The 19,127-nt window shown below is 43.2% G+C and overlaps 2 protein-coding genes across 2 annotated transcripts; one reads left to right on the forward strand and one right to left on the reverse strand.

Moving 5' to 3' along the window:
- Nucleotides 1-3,299: 3,299 nt before the first annotated feature.
- On the forward strand, nucleotides 3,300-7,894 carry extl2 (exostosin-like glycosyltransferase 2). Its single transcript, XM_083658787.1, has 6 exons — nucleotides 3,300-3,386; nucleotides 4,314-4,765; nucleotides 4,948-5,018; nucleotides 5,206-5,321; nucleotides 5,801-6,301; nucleotides 7,131-7,894. The coding sequence occupies exons 1-5, from the start codon at nucleotides 3,382-3,384 to the stop codon at nucleotides 6,222-6,224; spliced, it is 1,068 nt and encodes a 355-aa protein (XP_083514913.1). The 5' UTR covers nucleotides 3,300-3,381; the 3' UTR covers nucleotides 6,225-6,301; nucleotides 7,131-7,894.
- A 1,565-nt stretch (nucleotides 7,895-9,459) lies between these two features.
- parla (presenilin associated, rhomboid-like a) lies at nucleotides 9,460-18,805 on the reverse strand. The gene is made up of 10 exons (XM_083658867.1): nucleotides 18,695-18,805; nucleotides 17,027-17,240; nucleotides 16,804-16,908; nucleotides 16,524-16,656; nucleotides 16,170-16,265; nucleotides 15,582-15,731; nucleotides 14,692-14,762; nucleotides 14,486-14,587; nucleotides 13,556-13,653; nucleotides 9,460-11,715 (listed from the first exon to the last, which is right to left on the reverse strand). Exons 1-10 carry the CDS (start codon nucleotides 18,769-18,771, stop codon nucleotides 11,589-11,591), a joined length of 1,173 nt encoding a protein of 390 aa, XP_083514993.1. The 5' UTR covers nucleotides 18,772-18,805; the 3' UTR covers nucleotides 9,460-11,588.
- Nucleotides 18,806-19,127: the final 322 nt, after the last annotated feature.

Here is a 19,127-nt window from a genome sequence, read left to right on the forward strand (position 1 = left end):
GCGGAGTGTGCGCAGCCATCTTGCCTGCTGAGTTTTTGGCAAGTCAAAACGGAAATACTATTACGGAATGACGTAATGCGGAAGCGTCCATGTGTGGGCAAAGAATAAGGTGAATAGATCTGCTTGCGCCACTGCCCTGTCCAAACTTACCCACTTTTTTATCATGCTGCTTTGAGATAATATCTAACTCAGTTTATAGGACTCACCATTGTATTTTATACTCTCTGATTGGTTGGCCCTCACTTGCTTTGCGCAGGATGCAGCATTGGCACATTTTAATGTATAAAGCAAGTTACCCTGCTACATCTGCTCCAAGTTTACGGTCAGTGTCTCGCATTCAACCAGTCAGTCCGTACATGTTTTTTGCAAAGGGACAATTTAAATATACATTAACAACTACTATTTATTGTTCATTGATTATTGCTTATCATTGAAATTATAAACAGCATTTCATTTATGGTCATGTCTACCCACACTTAATAGTTATGAAGTATTGTAGATCTTGTGCTGTTGAAAAATGAAAAAGTAGATCTGAAATGTAAAAATGTTGGGCACCCCTGGCATACTGTATATATTTCACCAACATGTGTTGGATTTTACAGTTGAATGTTACTTAGGCTATTATATGGTGAAAATAGAGAGGTCATAGAGCAAGCCATCAGAACCATGAATAGCGCTCTGACACCTTGCCAGACTCGAGATATACTCTGAAGCCATAATATAATCACATTTTTCACTAGGGTTGGTGTACCACTTTGTGATCAAATATGTGTCATATCTGTCATAACTTTGTATTGTATTGCATTGTATCTTGTCTGACTGCCACAGATGCAAAATTAATTTCCAAAAGGACAATAAATGAAACTAACTAACACCTGGTAACAGTCAAAGTACCTGAGGAGCTGTCTACTTCACTGTGGTTCTGAAATGACTCCTGATGTTTAATGTTAACATGTTTAATGTTGATGGATGTTGATTTTATGTTGAATAAGCATATTTTGTTATAGATTGTTACTGACTAGTTTACAAAAAAATTGCATTACCTTTCGAGGGCATACAGTAGAATCTGCTTATAGTGATCACAGTTATAGTGATCAACCGCTACTGTATATGGATCAAAAGACTTGGTAGAGAATCATTCCTGTACACATGCTGTTTGAATAATGAAAATAACCAATGTTATTTGAAAAAAGTGTGTTTTAGAATTTCAAACTTAGTGTAAAGCAGAGAATGTGCTTATGTTTTAGCATATGTGGTCAATAGGCTACATGAGTTAGTGGTTTCAATAATTGTGCCATAAGTATGTTTTCATGTCTTAGCAATTGCAAAAAAATGTATGGGATCAGGATGTTGGTAAACAGACGGCTTCAACAGCTTCTGGGGTCAACTGACGTGGTTTTAAACAGCAGTTCATGGTGAAACCATGCCCTCTTTGAACTTAAACGACTCCTTCATACTTTAAGCTAGACACTCCATTTAAACTTTAAATGAGTCACCACTTTTCGGATTCCACCTTAATTCAGCTTTAATTTATCTTTTGTACTGTTTGAGAAATGGCAGGTTATGGTTTATGCTTTTTTCAGCCTTTATAATGGGACACTATGGAGCCAGACTGAGTGTGTCTCACTCTAGCACAGTTCTCAAACTTTTTCCACGTCAAGGACCCCTAAATTAACACAAATTAGACCATGGACCCCCCATTTGATAAGTCTTTGTACCACGGCCCCTCTGATAAGATTTTTGCTTTTACATGTTTTATTACAGAAAGTATGAAACTCATGACCAAAACAGTCATACATTCTGTCATTGTGTCACTTATGGATGGAATTATAGTGGAAAATAATGTTCCCCTCAAGAACCCCTGGGGGTCCCTGGATGCCACGCACGAGAACCACTGCTCTAGCAGGCTGTAGCCTACTTTTTTTTATTGCTAAATTCACACATTTTACATCTTCAGTATCATGTGTTGGTCAATTGTTTTTAAAGTTATGGCAAGAAAGCTTCCTCAAGGCAGGAATTAAAAAACTGCTTAATTCACCCTACCCTATACAAAAGATGCAAACAAACTAAGCCAGTACCCAAAGATTTTATTGATGCACAGTACAGATGTTAGTTGGGGGAGGGGGGGGGGGGGATTGTTCACTCACGGAGTGGAACAATTAAACCATTTCTCTTCTGGCGATATTGACGGACTGCCTCTCTGTTTCTTGCACGGCGGATTTCCATCTTCTTTAGGTCAACAGGGTCAACACTCTTGCCTTGAGACAGTCCCGCAGAATCGTTCCTCTTCTGGCGATATTTGCGGGCTTCATCTCTGTTTCTTGCACGGCGGATTTCCTCCTTATATTCAGTGGGTCAACAACAGGGTCAACACTCTTGCCTCGAGACAGTCCCGCAGAAGCATTTTTCTTCTGGCGATATTTGCGGGCTTGCTCTCTGTTTCTTGCACGGCGGATTTCCATCTTCATTAGGTCAACAGGGTCAACACTCTTGCCTTGAGGCAGTCCCGCAGAATCCTTCTTCTTCTGGAGATATTTGCGGGATGCCTCCTTCTTTCTTGCACGGCGGATTTCCCTCTTCATTAGGTCAACAGGGTCAACACTCAGTCCCGCAGCAGAATCCTTTTTCTTCTGGTGATACCGGCGCCGGGCTGCCTCTCTCGCGTTTGCCATCTGAATTTCCCTCAACATTGTACCACCAGGTTCAGATTTTTTCTTCTGGCGATATTGACGGACTGCTTCTCTGTTTCTTGCACGACGGATTTCCTTCTTCAGTGTTGGGTCATACTCACTCTTTCCTTGAGACCTACAGTAGGTGTGATGTCCGGCAACCTCAGGAGAGTCGCCCACCTTGTTGCTAATGTTAGGCACCACCACCATCTGCTGACCGTCATACTGCAGGATGGTGCTGCTTTGCTGAGGTGCGAGATCAAGAGCTTCTTCTCGAATGCCTTCAGACCCTGGGGCCAGCTGGCTGGCTTCTCCCACAATCACTCGCAAGTGCAGCGGACACTCTTTTTCTGTCTTCATGTTGGCTCAGTAACCTGCTCTGCCCTGCTCTGCTCAAAGACCTCAGGTACCGCATGGGTGTGCTCTTATATAGGCCTATACGGCCTGCCTACGTCATAATAAACTGACTGACGTCATCGTCACTATGACGTCAGGCGATCATGACTGTCAAAAGACAACAAAAGGGTCGCTCCTGGCCAATCCCTGCGCTTGACTGCTGCGTAGGCGGGCGCAGGGCGTGGTCTGCCCACAATCCGCGGTGGGTTCCATTTATTTAGCTCAGTGGTTCCAACAGTTTCCAGCCTCAGCACAGCCACAGAAAGCCAATATGGCGGGTCGTGTGGATTAAACGACTTGTTTTGTAACACCAGCGATGAGGTAAGTTACTTGCTTGAAGACAGTTATGGAAAGAAAGAAAAGCGGGTGCTGTTCATTTTGGCGAGTAAGCTGCATATCTGTATCGGGTAACGTTAGCTGTAAACTTGACAAAGAGTTGTGAGAAATTGTCTTATGTCGATAGGATTTAACAACAACAGGGACGTAACAAAATCGTTGCATGGCAAAACAGACATAAAATCCGTGGTTACACAATATAACTCAATGATAAAATGTAATGGCATTCTCATTTTAGTACAGTGATATAGCCCATGTTAGCTTCCACGGTGGTTGCAGACGGAGTGTTTGAGTTATGTATTGGGATAATGCAGTGGTTCTTAAAGTGAGGGACCCCCCCCCCCCCCCCCCAGGTGTCCTTGAGAGGGTTCCAGCCGGGGTCCCTCCAGCAAAAAGAGGAATAGTTTATTTTCAGTATAATTCCATCAACAAGTATGACTATTTTGGCCATGGGCTTCATACACTTTTTGTATGCTATTTAAACATCTAAAAGCAAAAACAATCTTAGCGGTGGGGGACCCTGGGACAAAATCTTATCAAATGGGGGTTTGTGGTCTAATTGTGTCAGCTTAGGTCTCCCGGGGACTGCCCCCTAGTCCGATACCTCACGAGTCCGATACCTCACGAGTCCGACACCTCATGGTTTTGGGTTAGGGTCTGGGGGAGGTTAGGTTTAGGCGTGGGGGTGGGAGAGGTTAGGTTTTGGGTTAGGGTCTGGGGGAGGTTAGGTTTAGGCGTGGGGGTGGGAGAGGTTAGGTTTTGGGTTAGGGTCTGGGGGAAGTTAGCCTCTTTTTCGGACTCGTGAGGTGTCGGACTCGTGAGGTATCGGACTCATGCCATGGCACCAGGTCTCCCTGACGTGAAAAAGTTTGAGAACCACTGATCTCCATCTACGTGTCTCCTCTGCTCCAGGGTCCCCCGTGGCTGGCTGGGGCTCCGGCGAGCCTATCTGGTTTGGCCGATCCTCCTGCTGCTTCTGGTTGGTGCAGCCCTGACGGCTCTGCTGCCCGCTGCCGAGGACCGGGGAGGCCTCGGTGTCCTGGGAGTGCTGCGTAGGGCGACCGCCATCAGGGAGAATCCCGCACCAGGCCATCGTGCTGACACGACCGGGGAAGGGGAGGAGAGATTTACCATCATCATCCAAACTTATAACCGCACAGATGTGCTGCTCAAACTCCTCAACCATTACCAGGCAGTGCCTCGCCTAAAGCAGATTATCATAGTCTGGAACAATGTCGGAGAGCAGACCCCCCAAAAGTTATGGGGCTCCCTGGGGCCCCATCCTGTGCCTGTGGTCTTCAAGGAGGAGAGTACCAATCGGATGCGCAATAGACTACAACCATTCCCTGAGATTGATACTGATGGTGAGCATGTCTGTTCGGCTTTTAGCCTGTATTGTAAATGTGTTTTGTACATTCCAATGGCACTGTAGTGTTTGTTTTGTCTGTCTCTGACTTTTTGTCCCCGCCCCCTCCCCATGAGAATTTGTTTTCTATGATGATTTATAACAAGAGTAGCTACAGTATCTCTTTGTTCTGATCCTCAGCTGTGTTGATGCTGGATGATGACACTCTGGTCAGCGTTCCTGACATCAGCTTTGCTTTCTCTGTCTGGAAGGTAATTGCATCCTTCGAGGACAATGCAAATTAAACTGATTGCTATCCTGTAGGCCTGCATCTGGATTACACTGGTCTAACAGACATAGATGATGTACTTTAAAATACAACATTATGTAGCACTTAATTGTACCATACACATACAATGTTTACCATATACATAAGGTGTTTTATGTTTTATTCCACAGCAATTTCCAGACCAGATAGTTGGGTTTGTCCCCCGAAAACATGTCACCACGGCAGGAGGAGTGTATAGTTACGGCAGCTTTGAGCTGCAGGACCCAGAAATGGGTGGAGGTGACAGGTAGGTCACCCCAATTTACTCTTCTGACTAGTGTTGGCTAATTCTGTATTGCTCCTGAGCCTTTGTATCATAATTAGGGTCTCATGATTTCCGCAATGCAGACTTTTTTTCTGAAATGGATAAAAGTAGGCCTAAACTCAAAATCAAACCTAGACTTAAATATTGTAGTAACCAAAATGATTTAATCATTCTAAAATATGCCTAGAGAAATAATTCAGTTTTCGATTGGGGTGTTTTGAGAGGGGCCTCGGTCTTGCGTTGGAGAGGCTATCTGAGAGCCGTCTTTTTTTTCCTATCCTAACCCCTAAAAAAAATAAGAATTTGACAAAAAGACCAAGGGAATTTGGGAGGGGGGGGGGGATTTTACATGGCCCTACATATAATGTACCAACATGTTTTGTGTTAGCCAGTCCCCTGGTTTTCTATTCTCCTCTGATGAGACATTTTTCTGCCTATTTATCACAATCCATCCACTGCAGATACTCCATGGTATTGATTGGCGCTGCCTTTTTCCACCACCGCTACCTGCAGCTCTTCCAAGACCAACCTCAGACAGTGCACGCGCTGGTGGACGAAACACAGAACTGCGATGACATTGCCATGAACTTTGCTGTCGCGCTATATTTGGGGAAACAGTCCAGGTTGTCCAGCTCTTCCGGGCCCAGCGGCAGCGCCAGCAGGCCCTCGGGAGTTTTCGTCAAGCCTGTGGACCTCCGTAACCTGGAGAAGGACGCGAGCAGCGGGTACCTGGGCATGTGGCATCGTCCTGAACACCTGCTCCAGAGGTCGTACTGTCTGAACAAACTGGTGCAGATCTATGGCTCCATGCCACTCTGCTTCTCTAACCTGATGCTGTGTCAGTTTGGCTTCCCGAGCTACGCCAACCACAAGAGCAGGGGCTGAGGACGAGCCCCCGCGGCGGGGGCGGGAGGGCGATGACTGGCATGGAGAGAGCGAAGGTAGACTCAGGAGGCACTCAGGTAAGTCTGTGATGTTTGGCTAACATCATGTCACAAGGTACACTACAGTATCAGTCAAGAGGTTTGGACACCCATCTTTCAGTATTTGCACTGTTTACACATTTTAGAAGAATAGTAAGGACATCAAAAGTATTAAATAGCACGGATGGAATTATTCTGTGACCTAAAAAGGGTTAAACAAGTCAAAACTATCTTCTTCTATCTTATTCTTTTTAGTTGCCTTGATGGAAAGGAAAAGGCTTTGGAAAGAAATTCATACATTAGGCCTTAACTTTATCTTAAAAAATTAATTTCAAACATTTAAGGCTTAAGCATAAACCTTTCAAATCGGCTTCAAATTGGCTTCAAGATCATGAAAAACATAGTACATTCAATCAGGTGTGTCTAAACCTTTGACTGGCAGTGTATATGTCAGGCCTCAGGTTGAAGTTGATACCCTGGACCCTCAGTCTGCAGTTTACAGCTGATGTTTACAGAAGAGTTTGAATTGTGGATGGAAAACCATAAAAATGCAGACAAACCATTTACAGCTTCAAAAATGTGTACATTTCAAAATTCAACCTTTAAGTGTTATATACTGTCAGTCTTTATATAAAAATTTGCTGACAATATATTTCAAAGTGATACAAATTCTTTGCAATCCAATAGTGTATGTATTTATTTATGTAAACAAAGCCAGTAGTGGTACGATGACAGCGTTTCAGAAGAGGGTGCCATATAGTATACCTATGGTTTGAGTCGTGAATCAGGTGCATACAAATAGTTAGCTAGTTTGTGTCTTTTAATTTGTTGAGTCTTTCCCTTTTCTGTGTTTCATGGTACGGAGCAGTTTCGCCATGGCATCAGCAAGACTATGGCCGACTTCCACAGATGGCTCAGTGTGAATCAGTACTGACATAAGTACTTTAGAGATTTTTTTTTATTGTTGCCAAAGCTGCCTTTACCTCAGCATTTACAACTGTTATTGGTGGATTTGTAGTGCAATTACTTTAAAAAGCCAGCAGATGTCAGCCTTACATCTGATTTGACAATTTGCCTGTTTGTATCCATGGTTTATACTAGCCTACAGATGCAGTCCCATGGAAATGTTTAATTTCCTGTATGAATGTATCACTTTTTGTTTGAGTTGTTTAGACAGTTTCTGTAAATCCAGGAAATGTTTGGGGGATTTTTGGCCTCAAAACTAACATACTCAGGGGCGTAGTGGAGGGTAAACAGTTTACCACCTCTTTGAAATGAGGCAGATAGTTTACTCACCTATTTTCAGATCAACTGTATCAAAGGTGGGTAAACTGAACTCCTTGGGTAGTTTCCCCATCTCTGTATTTACCACTACACCCCTGAACATACTCTATGTGAATATAATAAGTGTGACATGATGATCTATGCACCGTTATACATGCTGTTGATGGCGATAATATTTCTTAAATTTACAGACCCCCCCCCCCCCCCACCCCCACCCCCACCCCCCCAGTACTGATTTCTTCTTTTCACTTTGTCTGCTTCATTGTTTTTGCTTAAAGGCTTGGAGAGAAGGTTTTGTTGAAATTGTATGTCATACTTGTAGCGATGTATTATGAGATTTTCAATAAACCCAGCTTTTCATTGTATCTGTGAACAGAATGGATCAATTCATAGTTGACAAGGGGAAATTCCCCCAAATCCTGAGGTGTATTATTGAATGACTGAATAATCAAATGATGGGCAAAATCCAGGAAAAACCTATCCCTGATGCAACTAGTCGTGAAAGAAGACTATGCTCTTCACCTCTGTGGCAGCAGTACCACGTGCCTCCACTGGCCCCAAGTACGCTGTAAGGACTGAATGAGTTTAATAGTTGCCAAAACTTGGCTTTTTTCCACCAATCATTGTGGCAACCATTGTGTAGTCGTAAGCAGATCAATGACAACAGTTAAGTTGCTGAATAAGGAATTTTATTGTACTTATTCCAAGATGTCAAAATGTACAAAAACATAAATGCAGGAGACAGTTTTCTAGATCAGGAAGCAGCAATGAGGTATCTATAATTTTCTTTCTGTACATCTTTATTCTGACACAAGCTACTCCATGACAACAATCTCACATTCAATGATGCTTTGAATTTATGCTTTTGCTTCCAACAGAAGGATAAAAGCGATATAGCCACTTTATTGGGGCCACCTCTCCGTTTATGCGAACAACTCACTCCTCTACAAAGTGAGTCACATGTAAATCTAACACCATGCTGGATGTGGATAGGTTGGGAAACTGTTAAGCTAAATATGAATGTATGGGCATTGGGCAAGGTGCTTGATTTAATTGATGTTGAATGTGGCATGCTTGTTCTTGCCACACTGTTGCAGCACTCGGAAAAGTCTGTCCCATATTTTCTGCACTACGGTGTCTAGAGTTTACAGATAACAAAACATCCAGTCCGCTGCAGTCCTGAGGGTGAACATCTCCAATTGATGAGAGGGCAGAGGAGAGTGGCAAGCCTTCTTCAAACTAATAGGTGGGCCACAAGTATGCAAATAACATCTCAGTAAACCAGTGATGTGCAGGTCATCTCAGAACACACATTTGGTTGCACCTACAGTAGAAGCAGATGTTCTACAGCAGCAGAAGACCATGCTGGGTTCCACGCTGGTTCGCTAAGAGCAAGAGGACGAAGCTAAAGTTGGCACATGATCACCAAACTTGGATGATCGAAGCTAATGGTCCAATGAATCCTCATCAGAATGATCATGAAAAAGCATGAATCCATGTCTCCATCCTGCCTGGTCTCAACAGTACAGACTGGTGGTGGTGTACTGTGTGGGGAATGCTGACTTTCAGGAGCATGAGAGCAACCTTACTCCAAGGAATTGAGTGATGCTGTCATGTCAGCATGGTCCAAGATCCCAATGGAATGTTTTTGGCACCTTTTAAAATCCAAGCCTTGAAGAATTGAGGCTACACTGAAGGCCAAACAGTTCTACCTGCTTCTAGATAGGGTGTGCCTAATAAAGTGGCCACTGAATATGTGTATAGTATAGTTCTTGTTTCAATTGAATATCCCTCGTTTCTGTATAGGAAAACATACAAAAAAGCCTCTGATAAACCCCAATTGTTTATTCCCATGTTAATAGCATTACAAGAGCATCCCATGGAATACATATTACAACATTCAAATTCAGTAATTTCAAGACCACATCAACGAATGGGATCAGCACCCCAGCTTCCTGCGTGATCACAAACTAATGAGATCCCTCAGTAATCTGAATGGGAAATGGGCGAGCTGAAGTCTGGGGATCGTACTCCCTCCAGCTCAAAACATTCTATATTGTATATTTGTTTTCAAACGCGCATTAGGTTTAGAATGACGTTCTAGAGCGCGCGCTTAGGTATCAATGAGTTAAAGTCCAAGTCCCCATGAAATTAACCTGGAAAACAGAGTATCTTTCATGGTGATCTCATTAGTAGGCGTGATTATACATTTCTTATAAATAATTTATTTACTCCATCAGTCTACCACAGAGAGCATCTGGATTGTACCACCAGGGACCTGTACTACAAAGCGAGATTAGTGGTCAGCGAGGTAACTTCAGGTTTAACCCTGGGTTTGCCATCCTACGAAGCTGGTTCACTTCTTACCGGGGTAGATTCAGGGGCATAGTGGCTCTTTGAAATGAGGCACAGAGTTTACTCGCCCATTTTCAGATGAACTGTATCAATCAATGAGGGGAAACAAGGTGGGAACACTCACCTTGGATAGTTTACCCACCTCTGTGTTTAGCACTACACTCCTGGTTACATTGCCATGGCAACTTATGCTGCATGACACCTGCTTTGGAGCAGGTTAAGTTCAGCAGATCAGAGGACTGCCTTCAGACCAATCACAGGTTTCCATATCCTAATATGGAAAATATACTGTATTCAAATGAAGATCACAATAAAAAACGGAAACCCATTATGAACGCCTACTCTTGAATTAACTGACAGTGAAGTGCTTTTCGCAGGGCAACGTGTAATCACTTTGTTTTCCATAATAACTTACCTATTATATTGGCGATATAGAAGATATAGGCTACTTAATTGACCATGTTTTTATGGATTAATGTTAGTTGAATTGCACCGACGTTATTTAATTGGATTCCCAACAGTGTTTGGTTCACTGTTGGCTATTTCATATTCCATTACCGCTGCCCCGAAGAACGAGGCCAACTTTATGAATGTAGAAAAGTGTCCACAAATGACTTATTTTATCAATGAAAAATATTCCCACTGTGTCCAATTTGTCTTTCTTGAGAGAGGAACTCAGTTATCCATTTCTTCCTGATAGCCATGTGTTGAAAATGTCAGCAGGAAATATTAGGGCTCATCATCCTATAATTAGGTCTAATGGCTTCCTGTTGGAATATGTCATTACTTTCGCCTATTTCTAGGCTATTACATTTTGGTGTTTATATTCTACATCCTTTCCCTGCTGAATCATATCCCTACTTCTGCTGTCTAACAATCTAATTTCCCCACAGGGATTTCATCTCATCTTATCCAAATCATCTGATAATAGTAAAGAAATAAATCAGTTTCCACATTCTGCAGCTGCGACATGATCCTGCTCATTCAGAAATATTAGGCTATAATCGCCAATATTATAGGAATGATGTTCCATCAGTGCGTCATCACATCATGATTGATCGAGACATTTATCCATTGAGCCGACGTGTCTAAAGCTTCATACCGATGTTGTACATTTAAACTGGGATTACACATGACCTTGCACTCGCAAAAAAGACATGCAGAGGTTTTATTGAGTTGAGGGTGAATTCATGCCGTGTAGGTGAATATACCAGGATTTTGATTCTGACATACAGTAAACCTCCGCTAATTAATACACTTTGACTGTAAAAATAGATACACACTTTCATACGGATTGAATGAATGAGGAGATGAAGCAGCGTGTCTCTGGATCTGTCCATGTTGCATGTGATTGGCTATTTGTTACAAACCACGCCTCTTTCGTGTGCATGGCCACATAGCTGGATAGGGAAATCCTGGGTTGACAGACCGAGTTGATAACCAGCTTTGTAGGACCGTTCAGCCCAAATGCGATTGTTAGAGTTGGTCACTCCAGATCAAGGGAATATAGCCTGGATCTGTTCATCGAGCTCATTAGTACAGGCCCCTGAACAATTCATTGAAAAACTATGTCTTTGAACAATAAAATGTAATGCCATACTACTCCGTGAGTAACGTAGCAGGGACTGTGTACCACAGTTCTTCCAGAAAGGGACCCGGCCAGCAGCCCGTCACAGAGTCCCAGAGGTCAGGGCCCCGCACCACCACCACCAGGCCTGCCTCCACCAGCACCTTGAGAACGGATGTTGTGCCACAGCTTCACAAGAGGCTCCCTCTTTCTCCATATCACTTTGTGACCATATGTTACATACCATCTGTAGCACAAGACAGAGGGACAGTCAAAATGTTATTGTTATAGTGTATGTTATGTTATGTTATATATGTTATATTCCAAACAAAATTCAGATTCCATTTTGATGCTTTCATCACTTGTTTGAGACAGACTATTAACTCTTTCGCAAAATGTCTTGGGATTTGAGCCATAAATGCTAACTTCTTTGTCTCCTGAATTGATTTGAATTCCCCCCCCCCCTTCTTACGACTAGTTAAGAGTTTCGATTATTTTTTATTTTTTTCACATTATGCTCCTGGTATAAGGGCTCTAACATACCACACGCAAGGAACGCATGCGCAAAGAGCAAAGCACAGGATGTGTCTCGCATCCTTGCGTAGCAAATAGGGCAACAATTTGTAATGTGACGCAAACGTCTAGTGCAATATCACGCATGTCAGGTAGGGACACTAAATGTAAATCACAGCCAAGGGCGGACCTACCAATTTTATTTTATTTGACCTTTGAGGTCAATGAGGGCGTTACTACCTGTATAAACAAATAACGATGCGCCAGACTTTGAAGAACAGCTGGCTGAATTTATCTGTGGCTACATGTATGACAGGAACGCATTTTAGTGTGCCTGTAACCTTTTTGCACTCACTGACAAAAAACATGAAAGGAAAGACAACATCTCCAGCATCAGATTGGCTTTGCTTCCCCTTGTGGACTGGCGATTTATGACCTCAGACTACTCGGTCTACACAGGTTTACTACAGTATGTCAGCAGACAGCTTGCGTCGGCTGAGTACTCACGTTTTGCGCATGCGTTCCTTATAATATGTTAGAACCAGAAGCTATCGATGGCTCATCTTCCCCTGTTAAGAAATCCATATCAGCCATGACTGAGAGGCAAGGAAACCTCAGATGGTAAAACGACAGACGAGGCTGCTACTTTTTTACTCAAACATGAAACACTTTGTATTTCTTATTATTAGAGATGGCATATCATTTGAAATGGCTGCAGGGTTAAAAAGCAGCAAATTGTCTCAGGCTCTCCTTAATTCAATTTCTATATTTGTGTGTGTGTGTGTGTGTGTGTGTGTGTGTGTGTGTGTGTGTGTGTGTGTGTGTGTGTGTGTGTGTGTGTGTGTGTGTACTAGGGGTGGGAATCACCAGATGCCCACGATACGATACTAAAACGATACTTGAGTCACGATACGATAGTATTGCGATATTGTGATATCGCCAATATATTTTTTTTAATATCGATACTTGGCGTCCAAATATCAATACAATATCGTCAGGCAAAATATCGCAGTAATATGGTGTATCCATTTTTTCCCCCACCCCTAGTGTGTATGTAACCGAGTTGAATCAGCGCGGATTCCTCGTGAGTCCCGAGTGGTAGCGAGTGGATTGGTTAAACTCACTCCCCAGGTATAAAGGCATGTAACCAGCTCCGCCAAGGGAGCTAGCTCTCTTGGTGTTGCGGTTAACATGCTGGACTCCCAAGCCGAGGGTCGGCAGTTCGAATCCACCCCTGGACAAGCCCTTAACATGGGTTGCTGCAAGTACCACCTACACAACGCCGTTACATTGGTGCCGTGACCCGGGTGTGGAGTGAGTTTAAGGGGGTGAGTCAGCGCAGATTCCTCGTGAGTCCCGAGTGGTAGCGAGTGGATTGGTTAAACTCACTCCCCAGGTATAAAGGCATGTTAACCAGCTCCGCCAAGGGAGCTAGCTCTCTTGGTGTTGCGGTTAACATGCTGGACTCCCAACCCGAGGGTCGGCAGTTCGAATCCACCCCTGGACAAGCCCTTAACATGGGTTGCTGCAAGTACCACCTACACAACGCCAAAAAGTCAAAACTGGCAACTCACACTCCAAAGAGGGCTCCGCCAAGGTGAGCTGCATGATCAAACATCCGCCATCCCATAATAAGTCCCGCTGTGTCTATGGCAATGAGCGCTTTCAAAGCCTAAAGACGGAGCGATGAGAAGAAGTCCACGTTACACACCACACACTGCACAGCACAAACCATAAACATCTCTCTACCATGCATTCTTACATGCATACTTACACATTCATTCACACACACTGGACTCTATCCCCTTTGTTCATGCACAGACATTCTTTTACACTTGTTGCCTGCAGTGAAAACAGATCAGATCAGATGAGTAATTTACTACTTGTACTTTACTACTACTGATACAAATTTGCAAGTATATACGTACACCTAAACAGACCCACTGCCAGATTAAAGGTACATTCAGCGATGTTTGTGTGTTAAATTAAGTGTTAAATGGCTCTATATTCTGACAGCAATCACTGAAATACAGTAGAGTGTTTGGTCAGTGACTTGAAACCCCCAACCCCCCGCTGTCCTCCATCTCTCTCCTGTAGTCCTACATGCAGGGTGGACGTATCTCCGCAACCGTAACTCGTAGAGACTCACGGATGGCGGCGTTGGATTCGGGGTGAAAAAATACATAGTCGTAGGCATCGCGATCTGACCTTCCATTTCCCAGAAAATGTCAACTTTTCTCTGATTGGATAGTTTGAGGTCGGCACCTATTTTTATACAAGGACTACAGGAGAGAGATAGAGGACAGCGGGGGGTTGGGGATTTCAAGTCACTGACCAAACACTCTATTTCAGTGATTGCTGTCAGAATATAGAGCCATTTAACACTTATTTTAACACAAGAACAACGCTGAATGTACCTTTAATGAGCGCGCACGCAAGCATGCACACACACACTTAATAACATGTCATGTACACACATACAGATAAGACAGTGTGTCACTTACATTCCCTGCTGTGAAGGTGATCATGGGGAGGAGGATAATGCCCAGTTTGGCCTCTGGCATCTTTGTGCAGACGGCAGCCAGGACTGCCATGACGGCACCTGACTGAAGATCACACAGAAAAGAGACGTCAAAATGTTTGGAGTCGTTGTGTTCCACTTGTATTCAACTGTAAAAAGAGAAGTCAAAAGACTTTAGCAGTGACCCACCGCCCCTAACGAGGGATGCAGACGTAGAGTGGCTGCCTTACACACGTAGCTAACCATGGTGGAGATCACACCTGAAGATACACAGACTGAGGATGAGGCATGGCAGTGCAGAAGAAGTCCATCACACAACTTATTTATCCACCTATGTGTCAATGCTTCAATAGACTATATACACATCTACTATACAATATACTCTAATCTGCACATTGTAAAAGTTTTTTTTTTATAAAAATAACATGCTGTCTGTCTGCTACCACCACAATGGTAGAACTCTTTTTTTCTTCCCCATCCTTTGTTACATCTGCCGAGGAGGTCGTGTTGTTTGTTCGTTTGTCAGCAGGATTACGGGAAAAACTACTGGTCCGATTTTCATGAAACTTGGTGGAAGGGTGTAGCATGGGCCAAGGAAGGACCCATTACATTTGGGATCCGAATAACAAGCCTCACGAACAAGCAATTATAACACAAACTATTGGCCTTGGCAGAGGTCTGCACTCTCCAAGTGCCCTTCTAGGTTCTATTTTGATCCAAGAACAGTTTCATTTTCTACTGGCAAAGAGGTACGCTGCAAATAACTGCTCTCTCGTTGCCAAAAGCAATCTAGGATATCGGATATGATTGTTACTTCCCCTACTAAGAGCCAAGGAAGTGGTATCGATCTGGACAGATTCCAATGCGGTGCAGTGTTCACTGGACTGTCAAGTTATAAAAATGGGGGGGGGGGGGGGGGATATATGAAAATTCCCAACCAGCACACATCCATGAACAGAGAAAGATGATCCCCACCAAAATTCACTCCCATCTCCCTCCCCCTTTCCCAGTCTCACAATCACCATCTCACATTGTTCCTTCATAGCAGAATTTCCCTATGTATTATTTGTCATACTCACCGGCAGAGAGGTAGACTGCAAGGAACTGCTCCCTCCCCAGGAGAGAGACAATGCTGGAGGAGAATGTCCACAGGACATACATGTTGGCCACCAGGTGGATGATGGAGTAGTGGCTAAAGCAGGACAGGATCATTGGAAGGCACTTTGTTTCTGGTGTGAGAGAAAGATGAACGGAAATAGGGGATATATATATATATATATATATATATATATATATATATATATACTGTATATATTACACACTATATATATATAGGAACGCACAAAAAGGTGTGGACCAAGGCAACTCAGCAGGCAACTATAATAACGAAGCGAAAAAATTAGCTGCTTAGAGTTTAAAGATATATAAATTTAATAAGAAGTCATTTGTACCTGCGTACTTCACAGTTAACAAACAGTGTACATCTTCACATAGTTGATACTATGTGAAGATGTACACTATATATATATATATATATACACACACACACACACACACACACACACACACACACACACACACACACACACACACACACACACACACACACACACACACACACACATACATATATATATTCGTAAAAGTGGCAGAAAGGGCATACTCACTGGATGCTGGGTTGGAAGTGAAGTACTTTATCATGGATCTTTGCATGGAGGGAATCCGCCAGCAGCACAGAACTACAGCATTTAACGCTATAATACCTGGGAAATGGTAATAAGGAAAGCTAGTGACTATAAAGAAACAGGGTGCCCGATGATGATAGCCATTCAATCTGGTTGACTGCACGTTTGACCAAGCGGCAGAGTTAGAAAGTGAGTGAAAGTGTGTTATCATGTTATGAGTGTGTGTGTGCGTGTGCGTGTGTGTGTGTGTGTGTGTGTGTGTGTGTGTGTGTGTGTGTGTGTGTGTGTGTGTTTGTGTGTGTTTGTGCGTGTGCGTGCGCTTCTGAAATGTGTTACCAGTAACAGTCCTCTGTCCCTCTGTGAGGCTGCTCCAGAAGTCATCTACCGTGGTCATCAGTAGGATGAGCTGTTTCTGGAAGTCTGTCAGCTGGTTCCACCAGTTATGCCAGTGCGTCATGTCCTGCGACCCCTGGAAGTAATCAATCACCGTAAGTCAATATAGTTATTTACAGTTACAGTTGTATTGCAGCTAATATAGTTGTATTGGTCGCAACACCTGAAGCAGATATAAACTAACAGAGAGATAGCGGTTTACATCATTAGCCTATACCCTCACCTGTAGCGATTTTTCAGACTCTGCCTCCTCCTTTGCAGTCTGAACTCTTGACTTCAGTGACTCGTACTGTAAGATGGCCGCCACGCCGAAGGAACAGCCTGTAAACTGAAATGGAGTCAGACAACAACAACAGGCACGCCATGCTTTGCCATACCTCTTCACGGCATCTCGTTTCTGGCTTGAGTCAGAGCAGGAGAATGAACAGCGAAATGGGAGGACCTACCCCTACTGTGAACATCAGAGGTTTGAACAGCGTGGGCCGGGGGACTCTGACAGGAGCCGGAGGCCCCGGTGGAGGGGACACCGCCTTGCCTGGCGTGCCATCAACACCCTCTAGGGGTGTGGGGTTTGAGTCTTTGGTGACATCCCCTTTCTTTGTGTCTGGCCTCTTGGCTTCCCGACGGAATCCGCACCTCTGCTGGCTGTAGGGGTTGAGCCTGTAGAAAATCACAGGGACAAAGGAGGGACTACGGTTACACTTTAATCAACCCACAATCACAATTAGTGCACATGCTGAGCACATCAGCCAGCTTAATTGTTGTTGATTGTTTTTCTTGATTGCCTTTAATTGAGGGCAGGTAAGTAGGCTATCACTGACAAGTCCATAGAGTACTGCAGGAATGAGTCCTGAAGTACCGTAGCACTTCGGTTCGTCAGGGGAAAAGTGAATGGGATTTTAGAAGGGGTTCTTCGGTTAAATGCATGAAATAAGGTCTGTGGCTAACGAAAGTTTATGGGAGTGGTCATTTGTGTTCAGCAGGATAATCTTCACAATGTGGACCAGCATTTATGACTTTTAAAGCGTTTTTTTGTTGTATTTTTTATTTTTAGAGAACAGAAAAAGTCATAAAAGCGGTCCGCGTTTGTGAAGATCATCCTGCTGAACACAAATTATCACTCCCATAAGCTTGTGTTTACCAGACCTTATTTCATACATTTTGCTGAAAAGCCCATTCTGAAATCCCATAGCCTTTTCCCCCTGTGCCCCAACATGGCGGCGATTTTGTTTCAACCATTTGGCAATATAGGCCCTGTTGTCAGGGTTGTGAGGGTTACTTTAAAATTGTAATCAGTAACATAATCCATATATCGTAACTGGTTACTTTCTGTTACTTTTAGATTGCTTTTTAACAAATTTCCTGCATTTGACTCCAGGTGCATGGTCCTCAGGAGGACAAAAAACAGCTCTGTAATACTAATTTCAGACCGTGTGTGTTGGTTACAGCAGACTTTCCAATCTATCTAGTCTTGCCTGTTTCTAATTAATAATAGGCTACAATAACAATAATAATACTTCCATCTTCGGATTACAGTGATATGGTTTCTACTAGTCATTTATTTTCTGGGTACACTGGGCATTTTTAAGAGCAAAGTGTGTTTTTTCCAAGTGTGTCTTTTTTCCTCCAGGGTTTTAGGTTTTATTTATTTGCACCATATGATATCAAACATAAAGTAGACAATAAGGAGAGTTAATACTTGGATAAATATACAATAAATAGAATAAATGTATTTTAAACTGTAATCCTGCTAGTAATCTTCTTTTTTACTAAATGTAATTGTAATCTTGATTACAGTTATTCTTAAACTGTAAGGGATTACAGTTCAAAATGTTTTAATCCTGATTACATGTAATCAGTTACTTCCAAACGCCTGCCTGTTGTAGCCTATATTTGAGCATTGCATAGTGTGTGCCAGACTTTAAGGAAAATAGGTGAGTCAGTAATAGATGGATCGATACATGCAGAATGAGCTCCAGCAGCAATATATTCACAATGACAGATGGAACGATTAGGTAACTCGCACGCTAACGTTACTGGAAAACAAAAGACGGGCACAGATTTAATACGTGTTTTTCTGGTTTGTAACCGTGCAGGAGGTCGGCTCTGCTCACCTGGAGCTTCCCGAAGCTGTGTTGGTGGATCTGAACTGTGTTTTGGTCCATTTTACCACACATCCTCTCCACGCCATGTTTCAGATGACCCCGGATGCCTGTGCCTGAAGCCCGGCCCACTGAAGCGATATGCTGCCTTCAAGTACTCCACGTAGGCTCCGTCGTACTGTCTAAAGTCGTAAGACGCATTCAAGCACTTTTGGTTTGGTTTAGTTGGAATACTGTACTGTATAACCGATAATCTTCTCTACATAATAAAGTTCGAGTGGTATATGTCTGTCATCATGTGTGACATCAGTGATGATGTCTCTACTCATGCATTGTGACGACATAATTTGTGATGTCATAAATAGTGACATAGTGATGTCATAACTCTTTCTGTGCACAACTGTGCATGAGCTTCTCTCTACTTTATACTAATTATATTAGTAGT

This window comes from Poromitra crassiceps, assembly GCF_964638095.1.
Source record: "Poromitra crassiceps genome assembly, chromosome: 23".
Classification (NCBI taxonomy): Eukaryota; Metazoa; Chordata; class Actinopteri; order Beryciformes; family Melamphaidae; genus Poromitra; species Poromitra crassiceps.

Excerpts from the sequence above, each read along its gene's own strand:
- extl2 (XM_083658787.1), top strand. Across the intron at positions 4,766-4,947 it reads CCCTGAGATTGATACTGATG|CTGTGTTGATGCTGGATGAT; the intron begins GTGAGCATGTCT and ends TCTGATCCTCAG. Across the intron at positions 5,322-5,800 it reads GAAATGGGTGGAGGTGACAG|ATACTCCATGGTATTGATTG; the intron begins GTAGGTCACCCC and ends CATCCACTGCAG.
- parla (XM_083658867.1), bottom strand. The coding sequence starts at position 18,771 with ATGGCGTGGAGAGGATGTGTGGTAAAATGGACCAAAACACAGTTCAGA. Across the intron at positions 14,763-15,581 it reads TGCAGTCTACCTCTCTGCCG|GTGTGATCTCCACCATGGTT; the intron begins GTGAGTATGACA and ends GTGTATCTTCAG. Across the intron at positions 13,654-14,485 it reads TCACCTTCACAGCAGGGAAT|GCTTTGAAAGCGCTCATTGC; the intron begins GTAAGTGACACA and ends CTCCGTCTTTAG.